The sequence below is a fragment of the Branchiostoma lanceolatum genome, chromosome 8 (genome assembly GCF_035083965.1).
Source record: "Branchiostoma lanceolatum isolate klBraLanc5 chromosome 8, klBraLanc5.hap2, whole genome shotgun sequence".
In the NCBI taxonomy this organism is placed as follows: domain Eukaryota; kingdom Metazoa; phylum Chordata; class Leptocardii; order Amphioxiformes; family Branchiostomatidae; genus Branchiostoma; species Branchiostoma lanceolatum.
Genome location: NC_089729.1, coordinates 7425181 through 7451457, shown reverse-complemented (window position 1 = coordinate 7451457; position 26277 = coordinate 7425181). Strand labels below are relative to the sequence as shown.

Sequence of the window (26277 nt, the reverse complement as noted above, 5' to 3'; positions counted from 1 at the left end):
AAAAGCCAACAACTGTACTTGGCAATCATCAGCGTTTCTATTGACGTCCGTTCAAGTGGTATGGACAAAAGTAAGGAGACTTACATGAGATACGGCAGGCCAGGATCGCCCTGCACCCTCTCAAGGTGGACTTTGCAAACTGAATAAATGGATGCGTAGTTTGAAATGACGTTGAAAAGATGTCATTTTTTGCGAAGGAAGGTCTTCACTAGTGGAATGACCCCAGTCTCACATGTCCGTTGCTGAAAAGCAACTCCAAGCCTACTTTACGTCTCTGATATGTATCTTTCAAGTAACCTTTCTATCAAAGCTGCAAACACTGCGAGCGCGCATTTCCATTAATATATATTGCTGTATTCACGATTGTAACTCAACCATGTAACATTTGCTCTCCAATATGGGCACAAATGGCTAATGCGTCTGCAGTCGCGTGGTCCCTGTTCATGCATTTTTCACTGATGATGTAGTTACGTTCGCTACATAACTGCAGCTTCGAACAATACATAAAAACCCTGCCTATATATAAAGATTGCAGTTATAGCCGACTTTCACTCCTTTCTCGGCTCCGCGGTACAAAGCTGGGGAACTAGAAATCTGTCCGAATTTTACATATATGAACAGGTTGCTGATATTTCATTTTCTGAGATTCTGAAGAGAGTGGAATTACCGTGTTGGTGGGATATTTCAGAGTAATAATTTAAGACTAATGATATCACAGTGTAGAATATATGATACACATAACGTCTAACACCTGTTGTGTTCTGTCGTTGCTACAGCGGGGAGCAGCTATCCCTTCCTAGCGGGGTACCTGAGCGGCGGAGCGCCGCCGCAGCACCAGCCGCCTGCGGAAGCCTACAAGCCCGGCGTCCCCATGCAGTACCCCTGGCCGCATCCGTCCACCATGGAAGGTATGTAGGCTTACCGTGCACGCTTCTCGAAGCAGTATAGATATTGGTCAAGTCCTTGATCGATATTGACTTATTATTGTCTTTGAAAATAGAATTTTATTTATAAGGAAGTTCTTGCCTTCTATCTTTACAGTCACGATATGTAAGCATATTTATTTTACCCGAATCACAAAACCGTCATCTTAGACATAGACCACGGTTCTGATTTACATGTACCCAAGGGCACTTTGTGTATTCTTTTGAAACTGGTTGGGGATGTATAGCGAGTAGTTACAGATAGCTGTTTAGGACATCGTCCATAAATTGCAAAGAAAGCGTCTGCGCCTGGCGGCCGACTCCTGCGGGTGATAAAAAAACTCACGTCGACGATTCTTCCTATCTAGTATCTGTCGTCAACAGGGGATGCCGGGCAACCACTTAATGTGCATTTTCAAATTTACAGTTGCGTTGCTTCACTATCGTCTCCAATGACATCAAGCCTTCAAGCCGTCGCCCATGGTAGCTTGCTGCACCATATAAAAAAGAAAACTTGGCATTGAATACTTTTATTTGTGACTTGAAGAAGTGGTGAAGTGATAGCACCGTTGGTAATTCTTCCCTGCAGCTATGGACAGGAAAGGTAGTGTAACTAGTCCCATGTGGCTGAAGAAGGAAGTTCCAATCTTAGCCAAGTTTGTTTACCTTCAACTTCCAACTTTGGCATTAAGGGTCAAAAGGTAACACCAGGGAGACACAACTTTGCCAAATGGGAGCGACTCAAGGACTCGCCATGCGATCTTACGTTATGGCGTCCAACAACCGCGGCCGACGCTGAAGGATTTGGATTCTACATAACCTTCAGACACCTAAATGGAACAGTAGGAAATGTATAAGCAGCTTCAAGGCCGGATCTGTCTGAAAAACAATCTTAAGTGCCAGCTAAAACCGAACAGTTGACGGTTTTGTGCTGCCTGGTACGGTACGGCAAGGCATGTGGTGATTTGATGCGCGGTGCATGCAAATTACGTTTGCCGATAATAGAAGTACTTATGCAGACGTGGGGACGGACTGCGTCTCGCTGGTGCCTATGGTTGGAAAACTGCGAGAAATTAGACTTAAAGTTAAATCAAGAATAACAATCAACATTAAATTAAATAAAGAAAACTACTGGACCGTCAAACTAGATGGATATTAAACCCGACGAACTGTGGGGTGATTATCGTGTGTATATTGAAGTCTGTGCAGTGGCTGTGCCCATTTGACTGAGTGTGAAGCTAGCTGAGGTATGCTTTATAGATGTTCCTGACTGCGGTACTAAAAGTAATTGCAAGCCAGACGGACGGGAAATCTTTCCCGATTACTTGCCTTCGTCCTTCTACGGTAATCTACCGGGCCTCGGGGCCTCCGCGTTTCGCCCACCGAGATGTTGTGATGTGTTGTTGCATTTTGAACGCAAGCGAAACGAGAAGTTGTTACCGGTCCATGATTGCGAACTGGCCAGAATCAATAACAACCGTCCGTTTACGGATGTGCAAAGAAATTTGCCGAGATCTTTCAGAATCTGGTTATTCCTCAGTAAACAAAGTGTTATTTTTTGTCCTCGTGATTAAGACTTTCAGAATTATAATAAAAACCTGCTTCGTAAGTAGTCCATGCATCCTCAAGCACAATGGTATGTAAGGACGAGAATACTGATCGATTTGAAATGCCAAATTTGAATTGAATCGTAAACTGACAGCCGTGAGGCGTGTGCAGATTTGATTCCCCGATCCCGACCACTCCCACATGTCCCCCTCGGCAGTGTGCAGGTGGATCATGTTGCCGATGTCGTCTGTTTGACAAGCAGAAGACTTTGACATGACATGTCTCGATTGTGTCCAACTAACGCCCTGCAATCACGAAGACTCCTGTTGTCTGTTATGATGCAGGCATGTCTGCCAGTCACTCCAGCAGATTTTGCCTACATGTCAAGGCTAGAAGGACAGTCGGACTTCTAGGGAAGTTTAAAATGCCAAACTATATTGACAGAATATACCGTTTGCCTTTCCGTTTTCTTCAGTAGCAGTACTTGTAGTTGTTCCGTTGTCCTCCTTTCATGTTCTGGATTTTGAAATAAAAATATGGAAAGAAAAAAAACACTTTTATTTTACGATGTTGTAAGTACAACTACATGTATTGTGTATTCTGTTATTTGAAATGTCAGTCGGCAAAAACTGTAGGTTTTAGAAATAATTGTATCATGTACATATAGCGCCAGCGTGTCCCACTATCAGAATCAGTGATAATACCGTATCGAAAGATCGAAACAAAGTACCCGGACATAAAAGTATGCTCCGCATAGACGTTGCCCACCCCCTTTCACTAAATAGTCTGTCCTCAAACGTCATGCTCTAAAAATAGAACGGGACCTTCCCGTCGGTCGCGCAACAAGCAGGGGCCAAGAAGGGGGTTTACAGAATTAATATCTCACCATTATCTTCATAATCTAGCTTAGTTTATACTTGTATTTGTCTTTTTTGAATATGTTTTTGTTCCTATTGTAAGAGAGATGTCACTTAAGAAACTATTTTGAATCAAAGTGCCGAATCTACCGAGTAGTGCTGGCGTTCCCCGCCCCCATAAGTGCTTTGAATCGCCGCCCTGTTCTGATGTTGTGATTAGAATTTCCCTCACTGTTGTTTGACCGACGCCGCTGGTACCTTTAAAAAGCGAGTCTGTTTGTTGCTATCGTGCCTTAAGTTGCAAAGAAACCTTTGTTAACATTTCGTGACTTCGAAACGACAAAGCAATTATCTTCAGCCTCGTAACGTCGGCCGTTCAAAATCGTCTCTGCACGCACCTCAAGACTTTAAATGAATGCATATTTCACCCCCCCAAAAGGTCACTACATTTACATTAAAATTACATCAAAACATACCACGTTTGACTTACCAAAAGTGAGCGCATGTACTTGATACTTCTGCGTCGTTGTTTCAGCGGGGTTCTCGCGGCTGTCGGCAGGTGGCATGTACCCGGGACACTTCCACCCCTCCATGGCGCCGCTGCCGCCGCACGACCAGAGCGGCCCACTCTTCAGCCAGTACCTGCACAGCGGGCCCGCCAGCTCACAGCCGCAGAGCAGCGTCCTGGCAAGACTGTATGAGGCGGGAAAAGGTACAACTGTCGTCTTCTTATTAGAGTCTTTTTTCTTTTTACAAATGCGGAATTTCTGACGGTCTTCTAAGTCCGAATGACATCCATTGATTTCTTGCTATGGCAGAATATGGTCTCTCAACGAAGTTTTCATAAATTGTTGTTTTGCCATGTGTAGAGAGATGACTTGTTTTTGTTGAACGAAAATTCATTGCAAATCAATTGTGATTTAACGAATTTCAACGAGAAAAATTAAGCATGAAATTTTGACATTTTTATGGGAAACTTTGAATTTTCTCTGTGGTGTTTAAAATTTCATAAAGAAGGTAGTTGTTTTGCTATTGATTTTTAGATAGACAAACCATGCTTTATGTATTTACTGGATCTTGTTATTTCTTTTTCTTTCTTTGTTGTAGGATTAATGAATGGAAGTCATGGGTCACCAGGCTTTGGTGGTTTACATCTCCACGCCACCTCACGCCACAGTGCTGCTAGCGCCAGCGTGTCCCAAGCCCCTGACCAGAAAGACGTCTCCAGATCAATGAAATCTTCTCAGCCCAAAGACTCTGAACGATCCAGTCGGGACCACAGCAGCAAGGAGCGGGAAAGAACTGTTAAGTCCGAGGACAACAAAACTTCCAGTGACAGCAATCACGCCAAACATGGCGACACTTCCAGTAAACATGACTCAAAACCTACTACAACAAACATGTCAGAGTCGTCTAAGAAAGAGACTTCTAGCAGTTCAGAAAAGACTAGTTCTGGACACAGCAGTGCAAAAAATGAAGGGGACAGTGCAGTGAAGTTAGCAGCTACTGAGAAAAAATGCACAATACCCATGTCAGTTCTGGACAAAAAGAAAGCTCATGCAAGGAGTCCAGACTTGCACTCAAAAGAGCCCCCCAAACCCACCCCAACAGACACAAGTAAGTTGGCTCAGACTGAACGTGGCAGTAGTGGGGAAGTAGGGGTGGCAGCGACTGGCAATAGTGCTACAACTACTGCAGCACCAGTGCACACTGTTGCACCTACACACAAGTCCCAGTCATCACAACACGGCAATGGGAAGTCAGGTAGGTTCATGTCATGTCTGTCGAAGCTACATGTACATGCATTTGCATTGTAGAGGGAGAAATTGAATACTTAAGACCTCTTGTTTCTTGCAAAAAGCACTCACACTCACAGTCATTTATACTCTCTGAAAATATCTCTATACTTTATATCTAAGCCACAGAGTTTTCTCTTTTCTGTAAAACTTACCTTATGTGTTGGATTGCACAGCTAGTTATTTATCTGGAACAGATGCTTATACAGTATTACCCAGCCCAATGAACACCATCAGTTGAGTTCTGCACAATCTTTGTTTGAAATTAGATATTGACCAGTTTATTATTCTATTACATTTGCAACTCAACAGCAGAGCTCTCTCCCATAATACAACAGATAGATAAACACCTCTTGACAAGAATTGTGTGAAGTGCTTGTCTCAGATTGCTTCCTCTCCCTTCCAGTGACAACAGTGACGACCACATCCAGCAGTTTCCAGCCCAGGATGACATATTACTCACATTCCATCCAAGCCCAGCCTGAAAAGGAAACACGTAAGAGTCTAGTGTGTGCTCAGACATACATTCCTCCTTTGGAGAATGGAGAGCAGCCAAACACTTTCTTAGCTCGGAAATTGAAGTCCTCTGTACACCAGGACAAGTCACGAAGCAATAGCCCTGTGAATAAAGAATCAGATGCAGGAGGTTCAGACAAGGCAGGTAGTGGGACTGACAGCTCGAATTCTAGAACAGAAGTGCCTGCACTTCCGGTTGGAGATGCTAGGGGTCCTTCAGAACTGAATGGTCATGCTGCTAGCAGGGCTTCAGAAGCTCGTGCTGCTCCAAACGGTGAGAGAACTAAGGCTGCTAGTGAGCCAAGCAGCAGGAGACACACTCCGAATTCTGATAGAAAGTCTGAAGAAAGCTCGAAATCTTCATCTAGTAGTGAACAAAGTGCTGGTAGGACATCAGGAAATGCGCCTTCTCAAGATAGGAGAGACAAGGACACTGGTCAAGCTGCAGCCGGGCCCCAGAAGGACATGATCAGGATCCATGACTACCCATACAGGGACATCATCCATGAGTACGGACAGCCAAGGTCAGCAGTCACCTTACACGATGCCCCTGCAACAGTTTACTCACATTCGGAGGCACCGGAGATGCGTCACTTGAGCCAGATGAGTGGACTTCACCCCGAGGGTGCGAGGATGCACCCGGAGTGGCGCATGCCTGGGTCCTGTGCAAGCGCCGCCTCACACATGGCAGCTTTAGCTGCGCAACATGGCTACTTAACTCCTGATCATCCCAAATTCCTAGAATTCTACCCCAACAAAGACAGAAGCTTTCTAGAGAGGAGTTGGCCTCCCACCCCTTTCTCCCAAGACCCAAACCATGACAGACACCGTTCTAGTGAACCAGGGAAACCAGACACAAAACCTGCTTCAGGCTCCTCATCTCAACCAGCCACCCGTGAACATTCTCCCAGAGAATCCACACAGGAGAAGGCTAGACACCAGGACAGGCCAAGCCCCCAGCATCTAGATGTTGCCAAGGCTGGCAAGACCTCAAAGTCCACCACTCCTTCCCCCGTACCCAGCTCGAAGAGTGAAACCGTGGAGGAAAATGCATCCAGGGGGGACAACAGGAAAGCAGAGAAGCAACAAACGTCCAACAAGGCTGAGAAGGTGCCTGCTGTAGGAGAGAGCAGCCCTTACTCTGCGTCAGTGGTTGGGAAAGGGACGGAGGGCAGGAGGCCCCCTGTCGGCATTGCCGTGGCACAGCAGAGAGCGGGGACTGAAGGCGCCGCGCCTGAAGCCGGTGCACCTGCTGGGACAGGGCAGCCTGCCAGCAACTCTGCAGCTGCTACCGACAGAGGTATACTTGAAATACAGCCAACTGCAATTAGTTTAAAGGATTCCCTTGTAAACATTTAATCTGTTTTCCTGAAATAAGAACAAAGCTACAAACTAATCTGCAACTGTGCATAGAGTTGTTTGAGAGAGTGTCTGTTTTCAAAGGTAGGAAATGAACTTGCCGGCAAAATAGATTCAAGTTAGTCCACAGCTTGCTTGCTAGACTTGGTCTTCAGTGGTGTATGCACGTCTGTTGTCCATTTTCTTAATTAGTTATAAATAGTGTACAACATTTTTTAGTTTACCTGAATTGCATTTGTTACAACATTTACTGTATAAAGGTAATGGGACCGATAAAAAGATTGATGTTGATTGCGCTTCATATTCCAACAGCCTTCAAAGCAAACCTGTTGTTAATTGGGAGAAGCGACATCTGACTTGCTGACTCCACCACTGTTTCTCATGTACAATACTCTTGATGTCCTCAGGCACACGGGCCAGCAGACCGGAAAATGCCGACAGTAGCTCTGACGAGTCAGAGATTCCGACTCGACCACAGGGCGACAGATGTCAGAGTGCGCCGTCTGCCCATCACGACAAGGACCGGGAACAGTTCCTGCGGGAGCAGCGAGAGCTGGCAGCGGAGATGGCAGTACGAGCCAAGCCTCAGGGGTCACGTGAGGTCATGAATGATCTGAGTGGGAACCTGGTAGTGACAGGTATGTGAACACTTGATCACAATTTCCCTTTGATATACAGTTTTTGATGTTGAAAATTACAGATGATTATTGTTTTACATTTTGGTGAAGATGTGGGATACAATTTATGTGCTACATTCTCAACTTCAAGTACAGTTCCCTTTCCAACTGAGTTAAACATGTGCATTGCATTTAAGGTTAAGTGAAAATTACGATGTCTGCTTACAGGAGGGGCCAGCCTCCCCAGCAACAGTCCGTGGGCCAGCAGCTTGGCGTCCCATCCCCACGTCCCACCCCACATGGTGACCCGCGGGAGCCCGGCCCCTGCCGTGTGGTTCAGCCACTACCCGGCCTACCCCGGGATCCCCTCACACCCCCCACCACCGGGAGTGGGCCTGGAGCCAGGAGCGCTTCCTTTGGCACCACACGGAGGCTGGCAGCTGGCGCGGGACCCGGTCACTGGCGGGCTGGTACTGGTGCCTCCAGGAACCCCACTGGCTAACCCAGGTGGGCATCAGAGAAGGGGTGAGGAAGAAACAGTCCATCCCTTTGGGTGGTCAACTCTTATTTTACTGGTGAAAGTAATGGTCAAGGTCACACTCCTTATTGAAATATGATGCCACAAGCAGAACAATTTGAATGTGATCTTTTTTGTGATGATATTGTGGGGTAGACGATATCTGTAGAAATTGTGAGGTACCAGAAGCTATCAAAAGGTTCCTTTCATCAGATAGATATCTTTGACTCTGTGAAGTTCAGCTGGACACTGAACAGATCACTACATACTTCTGAAACATCAGCAGGTGACACCTACTGGTTGTGTAACATTACTAACAAAGAAAACTCCAATATCCTAGATCACTACATAGTTGTAAAGTATACAATCCAATGGGGAGGTTCATGTACATTCCGCCAGCCAATGATACAACAATTTGATTTTCTCACAGAAATGTTGGAGCGACAGCAGCAGATGGTGTGGTCGTCAGGTTCGGCGCCAGGCCCTCCCAGCCACCTGCAGCACGCGCACCACCTGCAGCTGATGTCGCAGCAGCACCAGCAGCATCAGCAGCACATGGAGCTGCTGAGGCAACAGGAGCTGCGGCACGCCGAGCAGTACCAGATCGCCCTGCACCAGCACCACGCTCAGGTACGGTGTGAAACTGAAAACAAAGTGATCTGGAACCAGTTCAGTCTGTGTAACGCAAACTCCGCTGTCCAGGGCTTTTATTGCGCATTCCAGGGGGTCATATGCTGGGCCAGCCACTATAGCGCGTTTCAATCAGGCTAGAACCAGATTAGCTCACTGAAGAACTACTTTTCCACTGGTTGTGACATAGAAGTACAGACCCTCTGTACAGTATTCACAGGTCCATTGTACTGGGGAAATTGCCCTAGCTCTTTTCAACAAGCACAATGAAAAGTGAACCATGGTTTATTATCCTGTCGCCCTAAGGACTGCAACCCTTTCCAGTAGTGTGTGTGTTGGGTGAGGGACTGTGGCAGGGCCACTAACCACTGGCCTATGCACGCTGTATTGTCTGAAGTGTTTTGGTTGTAAATGGCACAATTGATGAAGGAAAAAGCATAATTATGCTTGAATGAAAAATGTTTTGTGGTTGTCCTTCCAGCAGGAGGAGCAGAAACGCTGGGAGGCTGAAGAGAAGAGAAAACAGGACCACGAAAAGCAGCAGCAGCAACAGCAGGCCGAGAAGTGTGGGGCGCCTCGCACGTGGGCCCATGAAGACCCTGCCCTCGAGAAGGCTGGGAGGGCAGCTATGGAGGCATATCTTCAGGCAGGGATCCCTGTTGCTGGTCAACCCCCATATGGGCCCTTCCCCTACCCACATCCTCCGTACCAGTACATCTATGACCAGCCAGCTCTGATGAGGCTGGTTTCCTCCTCAGCAGGATCAAACACAGTAACCACCACAGAGTCGTCCCGAGACAAGGAACGAGCTGCCGTCACCACCACCACTTCTGTTCACACCTCTGTATCACCTAGTGTCTCAGTGTCTTCACAGAGTGGGAAGCAAAGGGAGGAGGTAGATGTGAAGAAGTCTACAGAACCAAGCAAAGAAGAGCCCTTATCTGCCTCAAAATCTGCAAAGGACACAGAAAAGTCGGTAGCTAAACAGGCGATAGAAACAAGCACCCAAACAACTCCGGAGCCAGAGAGAATGCAGCCTATCGACCAGGCCCTTGCAAGCTCTAAAGCTCCACCCACAGACTTTCAGCCAATCAAGACTGAGAGTGTGACGCCTCAGCATGGGACAGAGGCGGAGTCTACACAAGCTATTGTGCCATCTTCCACGGAGGAAAGACCCCGTAGCCCTGCACAAGCCACAATCTGTTCCCAGACTCAAGTCACCAGCGTTAAGCAGTCTACTGAGTCGGTGGCCTCTAGTGTTGCTGCTGCAAATGTTGAGAAACCAGTTGTGAAAACAGAAGTGCCCGCTGCTCCGCAACAACAGACTCAGCTCAGAGAAATGAGTGTGCAGGCAGAAACAATGGTGACCAGTATATCTGTCACCACAACAGCAGTCACCATGTCTAAGTCAATGGTGACAACATCACTCCAGAACGTGGACCCAGAGCTGCTCCAGGCTACGGAAGGGATGGCCCTGCTCAGTCGACTGGCAGAGGAGAAGTCAAGATCAGAAAGTGGTATGTCAGCAGCTGAGAAAAATATTGATATGCAACATTTTGTTTTAGATTTCTTGTGTCGTCTTTTGAAAAATCATCCTGTAATGGCTTTTGTAATGTTTTGGCTGAACAATCTTTCCTGTAGCCCACAACCTTGAAAATGATTTCAATTTGCTCTTTCTGCCAGTTGATACTTGCTTTAAGCTGTCAATGATATTGCATGTATTAAAAGAGGACATTATCTTGGTCTCACTCAGGTGTTGCAGCAGTGCAGGTGAAAGTAGAGCGGCAGTCTGTCAGCATGGCCTCAGTCTGCACCAGCATGGCCGCCGCGGCTGCTGCCATGACAACAGACATGTCCCATCACGAAGACACCGGCCCCGAAGACTCCCTGGTCCACTCCTGGGGCCGCTGGAAGTGGCGCTCAAACCTCAAGTTGCCGCAGAAGGAAGAACAAGGGCCAGGGTCTGCCTTTAAGGTAATTTTCTTCCTCATCAAAAATGACTTGGGATCAGCTTCTGATCCTCTCCATCTATCTTTTCTTCTGTCATTTCAGTCACAAGTTTTGTGTCTTCATTTTTGTCTTTTTCCGTTCACTCTTACTGAATAGTTACCTGTTATGTGCCTGTTGTAAAACCAGCTCTTCCCTGTGACTGTGTTCCAGCTGCAGCCAGGGCCAGAGGGAATGGACCTGGTGGAGCTGGACATGAGGATGAAGCTGGCGGAACTACAGCGCAGGTACAAGGAGAAGCAACGGGAGCTTGCCAGGCTGCAGAGGAAAAGGTAACATCTCTTGTCTCTCTGCATGTACAGAAAAGCATATCTAGTTAAAATATGACAATAGCCCTCACACTGGTCAGGTCACTGCAGTTAGGGGCCCCTGAAAGCTTCGTTAGCGAAGACAAGCCAAGAAGGGCCCTAGACAGTGAGAGTTTCTTCTCTTACACAAACAAATTCACTGATATCTACTCTTGATATCTTAAAGTGGCAGCTGCTGAAATTTCAGGAAGGTTAACTCTGTTTTCTGTTGTCAGGGAGAAAAAGAGGAAGAAGGAAAATGGTCCAGTCAAAAGGGGCCCAGGCAGACCAAGAAAGCGTCGCTTCCACCAGAACTCCCCAAAGTCCTCGATGAAGTCTGGGGAGGGGCCGAGCAAAGTGGAGAGGTGGGTTTCACACCAAGATGTCAAGAACAGAAACATTTGCTGCTTTGTCACTACATAGCAATCATAACAAAAATGCCCTCTCTTGAGATAAATCAAATACAATAATGGGTGAAGTCATAGTGCCAAGAGAACAAAACGTATGATTCTCAAAGACCTGTGACTCAGTCTAATATGAATTATAACTTCCATAGTTTTAATGACTTGTTTTCCATCCTTCTCCAGAAGAAGTAAGAGCCCAAAGGGGGCGCTGCACCTGCTCGTGGAGGAGATGGAGAGTGAGGAACCACCCAAGAAGAAGAAGAAGGTAACCAAGGACTCCGCCCAACAACCTGCTGCTCCGACCAGTAAACCAAAGGGCAAGAAGGGGAAAGGCAAGGAGCCTGCTGCTACGGACGAACAGGAAGTTAAGCTTGAGGTAGGCTGGTATTCATTTATTGACATCGTAGAAGGATAAAGTCTTCCTCATTTTGCTCCGTGAAAATTTAATTTGTGTTGTAATGAATTGAACGTTTTATATTGTTCCAGCCTCCAAAGTCAAAAAAGTCCAAGAAATCGGATAATCAACCAACCAAGAAAGGTGCGAAGGCCTCTTCAGCTGTTTCATCAGGCACAAATAAGAAGTCGGCAAAAGACGACTCTACGGTCACCAAACACAAGCCGAAGGCGTCCACCAGTAGTGACACCACAAGCGAGGAGTCTGGAGGGAAGAGTAAGGGGAAGTCAGGATCCAGCAACAAGAACACTGGTTCAGAGGAGAAGACTCAAACACAGAAAGGTATGCTTTGCCAATGCTCAAATTGATACCGACCTGTAAAAAAAGAAAGTTGTAAAACTTTGTTGGCTCGATCACATTTTTTAGATATTTATGTAAATGTCTTGGATTGCTGGTAATGCAATAGTGGTTAGGGCTGACAATGTACTAGTATTGTACGTAACATGATGAAACATGTTTTAGCTATGTGGTAATTCACAAAATCTAATGACTATCTTCTATTTCCAGGAAAGGGGAAGAAGAAAGACAAGGATTCCCAGGCTTCAGCCACATCAACAACCAAAGGCACGGGCCAAGGAAGTAAGAAGTCCAAGGATAAGACAACAACCTCAAACACGCCGTCTCGGAAGAGGTCTTTTTCTCTCACCCAGTCTCTACCCCAGTCTGATGACTCAGGTGAGTTGCTTGGAGTTACACATTACATGTATTCTTATTCAGATTCAACTGTTAACATGTGAAACTAGTTTGAATGTTACACTACGGTCACATTTGCAAAAAGGGGCAGTTTTTTTCTCTCACTTTTTGGCGTGGCCCTGTGGCTACTGGGCTATTTATGAACACAACCGAACCCCAGGGATTTTTTAGCTCTTGAGTTGAAATCAACCCGGGACCCGGTAACAAATAGACACCATAAGCTAATTGTGGGAACACGGAAGGGGCTACATCGGCTACTGGCACCGGCGCAATTGTGACCATAGCATAGCTGACATGTAACTTTTGTGTTGATAACTAATGTGATGATAAGCTATCATTCATTTAATCTTTCTGTTGCTTTCTAGACGACGATCTTGTCAACGAGGATGTGTTCTGGAGCTCTCTATCTCACCCAAAGGCCCTTTCCTCCAAGACATCGCCCAAGACAACCAAGAAATCCAAGGACAGCTCCAAGCCTAAGAAGAAACAGAAGACAGAGGACAGCAAAGTGAAAGTGCCCAAGGTTAAGAAGACTGTAGCACCAAAGACCAAGCCCAAGAAAGTTGAAGAAGGAAGCGACAGTGACTCTGACGAGGACGATTTCTCACGTCGCTCACATTCCGAAGGTCAATAACCTTCATCTTTAAGACTCTTTGGAGATTCCTTACCACAACTCTAGAATCTCCTCTAAAACTATAATTTGTAGAAATATAGAGGATAAATTATGTAGTAGTCTCCCTCCCTACCAACTCCTGTACCCTGAATGATTGTAAATATATAGTAGAAATGTATATAGATCACTTCTGCTCTTCTGTTCAATTTGTTTAGTTTCTCCATGTCCCTGTTGATTTGTAAGCAATGATTCCCAAAGTTAATGATGTGACATGGAGAGGAAGCGAAGAATGTTCCAGACAATCTCTGATGATCAGCCGAAAATGACCTTTGAGGAAAAGGGCATGGGTTGCCATAGAAACCTCTCATGCCGCCCGCCCTTCTGTCCGCTGCATGCGCCATGCCATACTTCCTGCTGACCTTTGACCTGGAGCTGTAGACTAGTAGGTAGAGCCCACGCCTAACAGATTTCCGTTGGTCCCGTCCTGTTTCTGTTCATTTGTCTCGTCACTAATCATGCTTTTGCTGTCGCATGTTTATTGATGTTGAGCATTTGTACTCAAGCGATAGTCTCCTTTTTGTTTCCTTCACGTTTAATAATGTGCTTTATCAAATCATATGTTTCTCACATTCTGTTGCATGCCAGCTCCTTTCGTTGCACTTTTCCGAGCCCTCGCACCCTGAAGCACTAAAAGACCTAAGAAGTTGTCTGGGTAACGTTAAATGTCTATGTATCCTGAAAATTTTACTTGCAAATTGAGTTCAGTAAAATGCACAAGTCTGGCAGGACTCAATCTTTACAAAATTTGAATGACAATGCCATATTGTAGCAAAGCACACTTTCTGATGCAGAACAAAAAATAGCATCAAATAAAACACTTGCCAAAATTTCTCATCTTACAGTAGCTCCCCTGTTCTGTAGAAGAAATCTGTCGCAGAAAAGTAGCAGACGGTTTCCCTGTAACGATGCCTTTCATATAATGTCCCCTTAAAAGGCTACTTTTTATTCCAGTTGTTGCTTGTACAATGTACATGTAGCAATTCTTTTAACTAGGATAGCATTTAGACTTGTCTGGTACACATTGTCAATGAAGATAGCATTGCCAACTCAAAAATTAAATTTTGTGGTGTTTTTCGCCAGCAGATGACTGGAGTGATGCTGATCTAGATATAGACACCATGACATACAGTGAAACATCCGGTCTTGGTCTTCTTGCCAAGTACGCTGCCTCCAGTGCTGCCAGCATGCCCATCACACCTACTACCAGCAAGAAAAGGAAGAAGCCTTCAAACAATGATGGTAAGAAACACAATACAAAAGTTACTCAAGCAACTGGATAAGTTTTGTAAATGATCTGATGTTTCAGATAGCATCCGGTATCTTTTGTTTGTCAGTAACTGAGACAGTAAGAAGTGTATGCTATCACTAGCTTGGGTCAAACCTCCTAATACCGGAATATTTCATTAACTTTCATATTGTGTCAGTCTGTAATTCTTTTTTCCATTTCATCAGCTGCAGCTAATATACTTGAATTTCAGATGCAGATGATGAAGCCCCAGCATCAGAAGTTAAGGGATCCAAGAAACGGAAGCCAACTCAACCCAGCAAGAAGACCCCTACTTCCACATCAGACACACCAGCACCCAAGAAGCCCAAGAAGTCCAAGAACACCAGCGCAGAGGGAAAGGTTTCTCGGCCCAAGAAGAAGAAAGTCAAGGAGCCAGAACCAGTGGAAGCGGAGGTCCCACTTCTCGATGACGATGCTTGGGCGCGGCGAAGAAGTGAGCGAATCTTTTTACACGAACCACCAACATCTAGTGGAGCAACCACATTGACAACCCCCACCTCACCCACCAAGGGTCCGTCTACAACAGTCACTCCTTTTAACAAAATAACCTCTGTTCCAGCAGCTAAAGAAACGACCCCTTCCAGCAAGGCAAGCCCTGTTCCAAGTGGCAAAACAGCGACCACTCCTTCAGGCAAGGTGAAGAAAGCCAAGACAGAGAAAAGTGAAGAAACATCAACAAAGGTATGCCACAACATTCCTCTTAAGACTGAAAAATTCGTTTTTATCTGTTATTTAAAGTAGTTGTGTCCTGACAAAGTCCTTGTACTTGTAAGTAACAGCATTTGAGCATTTTACAACTTTGAGCATGTCCAGGTTATAAAACCAGGAAATACATTGACCTTTTCTTTAATCTTAGCCTTCTTCAAGTAAAAAGACAAAAGACAGTACAAAGGAAACCCCCTCAGAGCCCCTTGTGCACCCCGGAGACACACCTGTCAGCAAACCGAAGAAGAAGACGAGTAAAGCAAGCAAGGCTGCCAAGGAAGATGCCACTCAGACCAAGAAGGCCAGCAAGCCCAAGGCACCAAAGAAGACACCCAGCACCTCAGTAAGGTTTAGATAGTACTGATCAGGGTAACATTACGAAAAAACATATCAAATCCTTTTTTTCTTTAATATATTTACGCGTGTAACTTTACATAGATATGAGGACCAGATGCATTCAAATGTGATATGACATTTAGATGATATTGCTGAAATTTACATTGTAAATGATGAGTAATACGAGCAGGAGATGAATATCATCAGCAAGGTACCAATTCATGTTTTAAAAGTGAAGAAGAAGTATTGCAACAATTTCTTCTCTCCCTCCGTAGACACCTGCAGAAGTCCTCCCATCAACAGCACCTCCCAAAGTACCCAAGGTCAAAGCCAGCACCCCTGTCATGACCCCACCACCACCACCCCCACCTGTAGCCCCAGTCCCAGCCCCCGCTCTACCCACACCCACACCTATGGAGCAAGACTCGGTCTCAAACGAGTCCTACAGCGATGGAGAAAACCTACCTCTCAGCAACTATGTGGACCAGCAGAGACCATCAACACCAGGTACTCGCTCGGAGTTGCACTATGTTTGATTTATACCTCTACCTTCTTGCCACATTTTTTCCAGAGAGGGGCTCAATCAAACAAATTAGATTTTGACGCTTTCCTCCTTTGCAGAGCCTCGACAAGTTAACATCCAGAAGGAGGACTTGAGGGACGGCCTGAGGGTCATCATCCCTGTTGACGGGCTGTTCCACACAGGCTATGTGGATGAGATACAGCCTCCTGATGTGTAAGTGTCTTCCTTCTGCTCCAACTCTTGTTGTGCATATGCTGCAATATCTGCCAATTTAGCGATGGTGTTCAGACCACTTGCAGGGCCGTCTCTGTAGCTCAATTGGTAGCATCCTCACAGTTGAGCTCCCGGTTCCGATAAGTTGGTAACTGTGAGACTTTGGTTCAATCCTTGGAAGGGCATCACGGTTCAGGCTGCACCCGAAGGGACATAAAATGGGGGTCCTGTGTTTGAGGAGGTGCCTAGAGCATAAAGGGAAGGGCTAGCAACCCCTGTAAAAATATATCCTGCCTCTAGGAAAGCAAGGAAACTTGCTACGCTTTACGTTACTACCGTACTAGGCACTACAAGGGTCTGAGTGTTGGTTGCAGAACTGTTTCTGTTTTAACTCGTTTGATGCGGTATCTATTCTAAAAAAAGGCATAGGCTGTTGCTATAACATTAACTTGTGACATCATATTTTACGTCCATACAAGAGTATATTTTCATGTCAGAAAGATGAAACTTTGCAACATGTTGATCTTGTATTCGATGCACATGATTCCCTGCAGGTATGGTGTTGTGATTGATGGGCAGAGAGGTCATCGACCCCAGGTGTACTCCCAAGAGCAGATTCTGCAGGAGGCTGTGAGTGTCGTGGAGTTTTCTCCACTTTTCATGAGTACAGGGAATATCCTTTGGTATACAGAAAATGTGGAATGGAATTAAAAGGAATAAATTTGGAAAAAAATGAAATATGAAATGAAATTAAACAACCAATTAGTCTTTTCATGTCTTTTTAGATGTCTACATATTCTACCACTTATCAGCCATCAAAATCAAAGTGAATATTAGAAGCCTTGCTAACGTTTGCAACTATTCTGTTCCTCCGAAGGAAAATTTACCTACTGGTTTTACCTCAGATATTAGTTACAGTCTATATAGTGCTTGCCAGCTGTTCCATTTTTATTCTTCCATGTCTAACATACGGTCTCTTTAACTCCACAGCTCCATGACGTGAAGCCAGCCTCGGTGAGGTTCCTGCCTGAAGGGGCACGTGTGTCTGCCTACTGGAGCCAACAGTACCGCTGTCTCTACCCCGGAACTGTCGCTAGGAGTAAGTCTGCTGTAGTCCTGTGAAACCAGCTAGGCTAGAAACAAATGCATCTCAAAATCCATGTATTCAAAGAACTTTTTGTATCATACATATAAGTCACAGAAGAGGTGTGCTGTTATTCTGCTTGGCATAAAGAAATGCAGAACTCTAAAAAAAATGTAAGAAATGTGCAGGTGACAATTCTGATGTAAGAATTATATGTTGTCTGAGCAGCACATTTACAAGTAGTAGATAGTCCTTCTGCAAAACAGCTTTGGTTCATAATATTGCACACTGGAGTTCATTTAGAAGTCAAGTGGCAATCATGGCACCAGCCTAACCTTATCAATAATTCCGCAGTGAGCCCTTCGCCTGACGGCAGCGATGATGAGAGGACCTTCGTCAGCGTTGAGTTTGACGACGGAGACTCCGGTCGCATCCCGCTGGACCACGTTCGGCTCCTTCCTCCTAACTACCCTGTTGTTGGTAAGGAGCGCGGTGGTAAGGCTCCCTGTGCAGTGTGCTGGCACAGTAACCTATACTCTTGCACTGGGCAAGCAGCATCCATCTTGCCTTACGTGTTCTAGGTCCAGCATGCCCCCCCTCCCCCTCTAGGAACTGTCTGTCCTCTGGCCTGGAGAAGGAACATTTTATCTCCCTCTGATATGTGTGCAGTTTTCTGCTGAAGAAATGCACTAGGAAGTGATGAGAAATTCATATCACAAACTAGATTTGTTTTGAGGAGGCAGTTTACATACATGTAGCCTCATTTTCTTACGATATTACCCGTAGCTCGGAGGGTAAAAGACAAACAAATGTTAAAGATTAGTTGGTCAGTTTACATGTATGTATATACAAAATATTCGTGTGCCCATATGGATGGAGAAAAATTATTCTGAGAGTAGTCAATCTTTCAGGCCAAACTAAAAAGGTAACATAGGAAAAAGGGACTGCTTTAAATAAGAGCATGGTCAGCACATGCCTAATTCCAGGCAAGGAATGACACCACATGTACAACAGGTATGAAGAAGCATGCGACATCTACCTGAAGCTTGATGTGCTGATTAGTGTAAAAGCATGCGAACTTGCAGATTTTAAGCCACAGCTGTCATGCTATGAGAAATTGGAGTTAAGAAGAATTAGATAATCGTAGTGATTTGTTTTTCAGACTTTAGCATGAACCCCATCATGCTCCATGGGAAGAGAAGACGACGGTCTGGAGACGTTTCTAAGGACGGCTTGTCGGACACAAAGGGCGACACGTCGGACACGGACTCCAGCACGGTGCTCATGGACCAGAAGGAGATGGACAATGTCGCACCCCTGCCTGAGAAAACTAAAACACCAGCCAAGAAAACCTCCACTGCACAATCTCGAGCAAAGAAAGGTGAAGATCAAAGAATGATACAATGAACACATATATGATTTCAATAATCGTCCTTTTAATTGTATAGTGTCTCCGTAGGATTTTTGTGCATAAAAGTTGTAAGATGCTGTAATATTGAGATACAATATGATCTTTTTTTACACCAGGTAAGGCTAAGGCGGAACCTGTGCTGCCCCTGTTGGACTACGACTCGTACACCGGTGATCTGGGGGTCATTTCAGAGGAGGAGGAGGAGGATGGACGCTCTTCATCCAGAAAAAGCAGCCCTAAGAACAGCCCAAAGGCATCTCCTGCTCGAAGCAGCTCTGCTGGCAGCACCTCAAAGAAGAGTAAGAAATCCAACTCAGGAGAAAAGGCCAGCAAGCCCAAGTCTAAGGACAGCAGGAAGGAGCCAAAGGTGAAGCTGGACAGTGATGAAAAACCGTCTCCCATTCCCAAATCAAAGGCAAACTCAGAAAAGGTCTCTAAACAAAGCACGGCCTCAGAGGACCAGAAGCCAACAAAGTCCAGTAAGAAGGAAAAGAAGGTTTCCAGTGAAGCCTCTGACGAATCTGCCTCCACCAAGGGGGAGAAGAAAAAGGCTGCTGGAGAAGCAACCACCACGAAAAAGACGAAGAAGGCCAGGAAGGCAGAAGCTGAAGCAGCCTCATCTGATGTACCGCCAGCCAAGAAAACAACCAAGAAGGATGCAGCAAAACAAGCCAAGAAAGACTCAGGAGCTCAAGAAACCCAGAAGTCCCAGAAAGGAAAAGCATCCGATGCCACAACAAAGGCAAAGGCAGCATCGGCCAAGGTGGCTCCACCAGACTTTGAGCAAGAGTCCAATGTGGATGATTCTGAGGCTCAGAGTTTTGCCGACTCCAACAGTATTGCTCCGAGCAATGTGACATCAGATGTTGAGGATGATGATGACATCTCTGAGGACACCCGCAGTGAAAGGTCTGAGGACATCAAGAAGCCAACAAAGGTAAGGATGCTGATGGTATTCTACAGAGTATTTCTTATTAAAATGAAAATATCCTGTACTTTACTGAATAACCTGCAACAGCAAACAAAGTAAGAGGATTTTGTATTTGTATTTACCATCATTCTTGCCACGTAACAAGCAGATACTTGCACAGTGTTTGTCCAATTTCATGGCTGCATGATCCTGTGTCATACTGACTCAAACATTGATGATTAGTGAGAATGTTGCATGGTAAGAGTTGTGCACACCTTTCCCATGCTACAACATGTAGGTTTGATGGACAGCATGGTTTGAATTCACTATAACCTCTTGCATTTCCCTGCCATTGACCCGGAGGGCTTGAGTTGGTAATCTGGTGTGCATGGTTTTTGCCTTTTCACCTACTATTGGTTGTTGGCATCCAGAAACCCCCGGCACGTGGTAGCAAGACTAGACGCCGCTCTGCTGACAAGACTCCCTCTGTTGAAAGCAGAAGCAAGATAGCACGTAAGCTGCCCTCCTTACTGCCTTTCTGCATGAGTGGATGAATCCAGGAGAGAGAATTAAAGCCATAATTGCACGTAAAGAAGGCATTGCATGTTGGGTTGGTTCTATGGTTCCCATTGCTATGGCATAACTGCTTTGATAAGGCTCATCATTTTTGAGCAGTGAAAACATTCTCTTAAACTCTGTTTAAGGAAGTTACTTTCAATTCATTGTACATACATATCATTATTGAGGAAAGGAAGAAATGTTACAGAAACTTTGAAGATATTGTCCTGTGCAGATGAGGGTTAATGTCCTGTTTTTTTTTGTGTGTGTTTTTTTTTGTGTGTGTGTGTGTTAGTTTTTGTAATGTTTAAAAGAAATCTTGAACGATACTTACTTTAAAACCTGCTCAAAACCTAGGAAATTCTAAAAACATTTTATGCCATACATGGGCCAGCCAGGAACCAAATGATACCAGCAAAACTGATGATAGTTGAATTTTGTAGTAAATAGCCTTTTTGCTTGTAAAAGTTTGAGTTTGTAATGTGTGGTTGTGTCTGCATCCAGTTCACTATGCCTGCTGCCTTGCCTACCCCTCCCTGCATGTAGACATGTAGAGTCCTGTGTGATTTTTTTTTTCTGTGATGATATTAGAACCTCAGTAGGACTGTGAATTTTCTTTTGTTCTACAGGACAGTAGCATGCTGTCTTACAAGTCTGACTTCAGTTAAGTTTTTGTGATAAATGAATTTGCAAAGGTTTATGAATCACAAATCATGTACCTTTGCTAAAAAAGATAACTTAACAACTTTCTTGTTTGGATGAAACATTTCTGATCCTCAAATTCTTATATCCTAGAATCCCTTTTATAAATGACCAAAGTAGAAACAAGTTTCTCTTTTGTATGCCCAAAAAATTAAAATATTACAATGACGACAACTGAAGTGAGGTTTGTACTTAGTGCATGATACATACCTGTTGGCTTTTGGAAAGAAGTTCAGGTATTTAGTGCCTTTGCTTTTTTAATTTTTATTTATTAAACAAAAGATGTTTGTATTGCCATTTCTTAAAGCAAGATGTGTAACATGTGGAGAAAATCATTGAAGACAGTAACAATTCAGATGTAGCTGCACTGAAATGCAATATAGAAGGTGTTGGAAGTTTTTAAGTAATATAGAGTACATGTAGAAAAGGAAGATATTCTGAATCTTTCTCATGCTACTCATTTGCATAGGATTAAAATCGTTACAAGGCAATTTCATTTCAAGTCAGTTTAAGCTATTCATCCAGTGAAGGGCAAACAAATTTCGATCAATTGATGGATAGATAATAGCAGCATTCTTTAATGATATTGGAGCTAGCTGGAAAACCAGGGTGCTGTATTATCTAAGGCAAGTATTGCTACATCCTGATAATTCAAGGGTTTATTATTATTTCATTATCTTTGTGAGCTAGTCTTTGAACATGGTACACTTACATACGTCGAACCTGTTTGCACTTTGTTTAATACAAATATGAACCAATAGCAGGAGCTTTTATACTAACTGCTAACATGAGCTAGCTATTTGGGTCCAACTACATTTTCTCCATAATGTTACACATGTTGCTTTAACCTTTTGAGAAACAGCAAAAAATGTGTGAAACTTTGTGCCTGAGAATTATTGATGACTTTGAAGCCAACAGCGTTGCCTGTAGAATTGTTCTTTGCCTTGTTTCTTCCTGCTTCTGACCCACCGCTGCTTCCGCCATGCTGTTCACGGCTCCCTTCTGACCGCTCAGTCTGATTGTAGTGTACTGTTCGGCCTCGTCACGTGCAGCTTTCCTGCCAGCTCGCCAGCTCTGGCGCTGGTCTGGCAAGAGCACGCAACGCAGAGGAGTCAAGGGAAAGGGCAAGAAAGTCTTCTACAAGGCCATACAGCGGGGCCATGAAATCATAAGGGTATGTGGCACACCTACAGACATAATTTTCTTTTTATCAATCAAGAATATACAGGACACAGGTATAGAGAGAGAAAGAGGTGATGCACTCTAGCGAGTAGCTAATACCAAACATCACCTCTGAAAATACAAATTACAGCTAATAAAGACAAATACAATAACAACAACAAGTAAATCACAGCATTTGGGTTCGGTAGTCCAAGACAGAATAACAGACATAACTTAACTACCTTCTGCCATCAAAAAATCTTCTAAATCAATTGAACAGTTATAATGTACGACATAGTAATGTAAGGTTTTCTTTCTGAATTCCCTAATAGCATTAAAGCTCACATTTTGGTAAATCATGGACTCAAATCTCAAGTTTTGGTAACTCAGTCATGGAGTTCATCAAAGAGGCTGGGAGCACATCACAAAATGATATTATGACAAAAAGATACTGATCCATGAAGTCACTTGAAGTGTGCAATTTAAGCTTGATCAGTCACAAGAAAACTGTGATTTAACAATTGTTCAGCATTACCTATGGCCTTCTTCAACATGCTGAACACTTGACCCTATGGACATTTCACTAGAGTAATGGATCCTAGTCTGTTTTTTTAGCATGGGAACAGTGACCTGAGCCCTCTTACTTTCAGCATCTTTAGAGCAGATTCTACTAAAAGTAAAAGATTCTACTACTGACTATACCAGACTACACAGTCTTTACCACAATTTCACCCTCACAAAGCTTTTTAACTCGCCATATTCGCATCAAAATTTTCTGAACACACTGTTTCCTTGCATTGTCCCCATACTCTGATTTTCTAGGAAAAAGCTCACAAGTTTTCTGAGGGAAAAAACTTGCTAGTTTCCTTGCATTGTCCTCATACTCTAAATTTCTGGGGAAAAACCCTGCTAGTTTCCTGAAACTGTATTAACATTTAATATGTTATGTATCTATGAACCTATAGAAGGGTTTTTGTGTTGATCAGTGAGTGGTGGTTGTGTTCCAGGTTGGTGACTCCGCTGTGTTCATGTCGACGGGAAGACCGAACCTTCCGTACGTGGGGCGGATCGAGAACTTGTGGGAGTCGTGGGGGGGCAACATGGTCGTCAAGGTCAAGTGGTTCTATCATCCGGAGGAGACCATGGTGGGGAGGAGGGCGTGTGATGGCAAGGTGGGGTAAATAGAAGAACTAAAATACGGCTTGCATATTTGAACAGTTTCAACACAACTGCTTAGTACATGTACATATACCATGTTCAGGTTAATATGCATACATGTTCTAGTCTGACAAGTCTTGAGAAAGTAGATTATTGTTTGTCTGAAATAAGGGAAGAATTTTCACATCACTCTTTACTAGGTTTAAAATGTGGCCTCTAGCAGTATTCTCTTATACATTGTATTTCAGTATTTATGATGTATGCAGCATTTGATGAAGAAGAAGAAAAACAGTGAGTGATGGTGTCATTGGTTGATGAAATAGACCTTTTTTGTATACATTTTATTGTTGCTGCTGTTTAAGCGACTCCTTGTAAGTATGTTGTATGTGTCAATCTCCTAGATGGCGCTGTACCAGTCTTCTCATGTAGATGAGAACGACGTCCAGACTATCAGCCATCGCTGCGAGGTCGTCTCCCCGGACGAGTACGAACGCAAGGCCAAGAGCAAACGCAACCAGGATGACCTGGATGACCTTTACTACTGCGCCGGAACATACGATCCAACCAACGGGGCTTTACAGAACGTGTCGGGGCCTCTATAAGTGTCTGTTGCAGCTTCAACTCAGTTGCTTTATGTGCATTTATTATGGAAAAATGCATGAATGTAATACACAAAACTGGGCAGTACTGCTGGTGGTTTTAGAGCATTTTCCTGACAGAGTTTTCTCCATATTACTTTCCTGGTATATGAAGACACATGAAATCTGGGTGTCTCACGATTTGGCTTGAATGCTAGGGAATACTTGAATCTTATAGTTTACACAAGCTGTAAGTCCAAGTATGTTTTGTTCAATAGGTAGAACTGCATTATAGGATACTACTACACGGACGAGTTTGTGGTTTTTCCTTTACAGATGTACAACGTCATCTTGTAGTGTTGATAGTGCCCATTTTTATTCTCCCAAAAGTAAGAGTTTTCCTTCTTCTCTATCATGCCAGCTTGCATGTGTGTTGGCAATTTGAGCAATATCACCCAATTTTGCTAGTCTTGAGTAGAAGGTTTTCATTTAAAGCATTTAAAGAACTCTTTAATTGAGTGTCTTATATTTAGATCAGCATCACTTCAGAGAACATGTAAATACAGAGATGTGTGTGTTGGTAGCTCTTTCCACAAGGTTGGTAGCTATTGATAGAAGTTGTAAATTTTCTACAGTTTTGTCCACACAGTTTGTAAATAGTGTATAAAACATGTAATTTTGTATACAGGAAGATTGGAATGGTAGAAATGGCAGTGCAAGACAAAAGGTGTGCCTATACTTTCTCAAAGGTCATTTAAAAGGCATGGTTGACATGAATCCTACATTTGTTGCTCAAGATCTCTTAAAATTTGTTGAAGGGACAAAAAAAGACAATGATGATGCAATGACAGTAGTTAGGCCAACAACAATTTTGCAATATTTTTAGATATTTGTGGCTGTTGAAAAGTCAGTACAAAGCTATGACAGTAGTATTGCCTGTACAGTAGAAATTCGAATATAGCTATTTTGTACTTGTTTGACAATGATTATATGAACACGACAGAAAAGGCAATTATTGTACAGCAGTGTGACATGCTGCAGTGACTACTAAAGGAGTGCCTAGAGTCAATTAGTACAGCTGGGTAAGTGACTGACAGACAGTATGTAGAGTAGGGCAGCATATCTTTGACAAAGTTTATTGTATATCACTTGTAGGAATAGATATTTGATCATTGTTTCATTGTCATCTTGGGTAAGACTGTGAGATGTGATGATTTGTTTGTTTGGTACTGTAATAAGCACACATGCTGTTAGGTTCCAAGTTCCAACATTTACAAAGGTAGTCTCACCTTAGCTTTGTACATGTACATTTACCTTGCTGCTGTGGTTCCATTCTTACACCATACATGTTTTGATCGGAGCAAGGAGGTTCTATGTAAGCCTCCTTGGTCAGAGTATAGGGTAGCAGAGAGAGTTAAGCAAGTTTGCACTTTGCTGTAGAAAATCATTTGACAGAAAAGGGAGTGACCCACTATGTTGCAACCTATCCCTTGATTTTGCTATGACTCACTATCTCATCATTTATGTAGGCCCCCTTAATCGTAAGTGGTTTATACCTACATAGTGTATGCCTAATGGTATGTTGTCCATTCTATTATAGAAGATAGGGGTGTGCAGATCTTAATCGGTCTGATGGTTCACTGATGTTAATGAACAAGTGAAGAATTCTAAAACGTAAAGAGCCATTTTGACTAATCAAATTCTTGGCTCATTAGTGCAATAGTCACTGATAGTTCACTTATCTAGGAGGGTAGAAGACTTGGAGGAAAGAAATCTATTTTTATTGTGCCACAAAGTCTCCTATATTTTTGTACCCGGGAAGACAGGAGACCCACTACAGTCGTTTTCACACAGGAAGAGCATTTGATACATTTATGAAGAAAAAAAAAACCCTGTCCGCTTTCATAAAGAGATGTATTTCTGTGTAAATAGAGAGATGTCTTTAAAACAGGCTTCTTGTATGTGCAATATTACAGAACAGAAAAGCCTAGAAACTATCTTAGATTGATTGATTGATTGTTAATGTGCATTCACTTGAGTTAGGTAATAGTGAACTAAAACTTGTTGAGCAAAGCTCATTTTTGTGGTAAGTTAAGTAGGGAAGAGGCGTTGCTGTTCCTTAGTGCTGGCCAGCTTGGGAGCAGCGATGCTGTCACTGTCCCTACATATTGTTAGAGTTACTCTGTTCCCGTTGGAACATATAGTTATTTGTAGATTCAGGAACCGTTCTGTTACATTCCTCGTTGATTGTCTTGTCGGACTAAATGTTGTGTTACATGTTATGTTCTGATATTGTGGCATATAGTCTTTGTTATGTTTTGTACATAATATCAAGAACCTTGATTGAATAAAGATGCAAAGAAGATTCA

The 26277-nt window shown here is 43.8% G+C and overlaps 1 protein-coding gene across 13 annotated transcripts in view; it reads left to right on the top strand.

The window, feature by feature from the left end:
- Positions 1-26277, top strand: part of LOC136440393 (trinucleotide repeat-containing gene 18 protein-like) — a 70047-nt gene extending 43770 nt beyond the window's left edge. For 3 of the 13 annotated variants that reach the window (XM_066436415.1, XM_066436414.1, XM_066436413.1), the window contains exons 3-31: positions 777-908; positions 3864-4040; positions 4436-5092; positions 5531-6940; positions 7407-7637; positions 7845-8141; positions 8564-8763; positions 9245-10280; positions 10517-10737; positions 10900-11042; positions 11294-11422; positions 11645-11837; positions 11948-12197; positions 12423-12590; positions 12974-13234; positions 14365-14520; positions 14760-15250; positions 15426-15617; positions 15886-16117; positions 16232-16346; positions 16901-16976; positions 17337-17445; positions 17785-17925; positions 18593-18811; positions 18958-19778; positions 20183-20264; positions 22037-22185; positions 23180-23344; positions 23732-26277. In XM_066436415.1, the coding sequence (XP_066292512.1) occupies positions 777-908; positions 3864-4040; positions 4436-5092; positions 5531-6940; positions 7407-7637; positions 7845-8141; positions 8564-8763; positions 9245-10280; positions 10517-10737; positions 10900-11042; positions 11294-11422; positions 11645-11837; positions 11948-12197; positions 12423-12590; positions 12974-13234; positions 14365-14520; positions 14760-15250; positions 15426-15617; positions 15886-16117; positions 16232-16346; positions 16901-16976; positions 17337-17445; positions 17785-17925; positions 18593-18811; positions 18958-19778; positions 20183-20264; positions 22037-22185; positions 23180-23344; positions 23732-23932 (8654 nt within the window). In that variant the 3' untranslated portion in view covers positions 23933-26277. Of the gene's footprint in view, positions 1-776; positions 909-3863; positions 4041-4435; positions 5093-5530; positions 6941-7406; positions 7638-7844; positions 8142-8563; positions 8764-9244; positions 10281-10516; positions 10738-10899; positions 11043-11293; positions 11423-11644; positions 11838-11947; positions 12198-12422; positions 12591-12973; positions 13235-14364; positions 14521-14759; positions 15251-15425; positions 15618-15885; positions 16118-16231; positions 16347-16900; positions 16977-17336; positions 17446-17784; positions 17926-18592; positions 18812-18957; positions 19779-20182; positions 20265-22025; positions 22186-23179; positions 23345-23731 lie in introns of those variants that run through there. The other 10 variants (XM_066436424.1, XM_066436423.1, XM_066436426.1 and 7 more) reach the window with 10 other exon arrangements.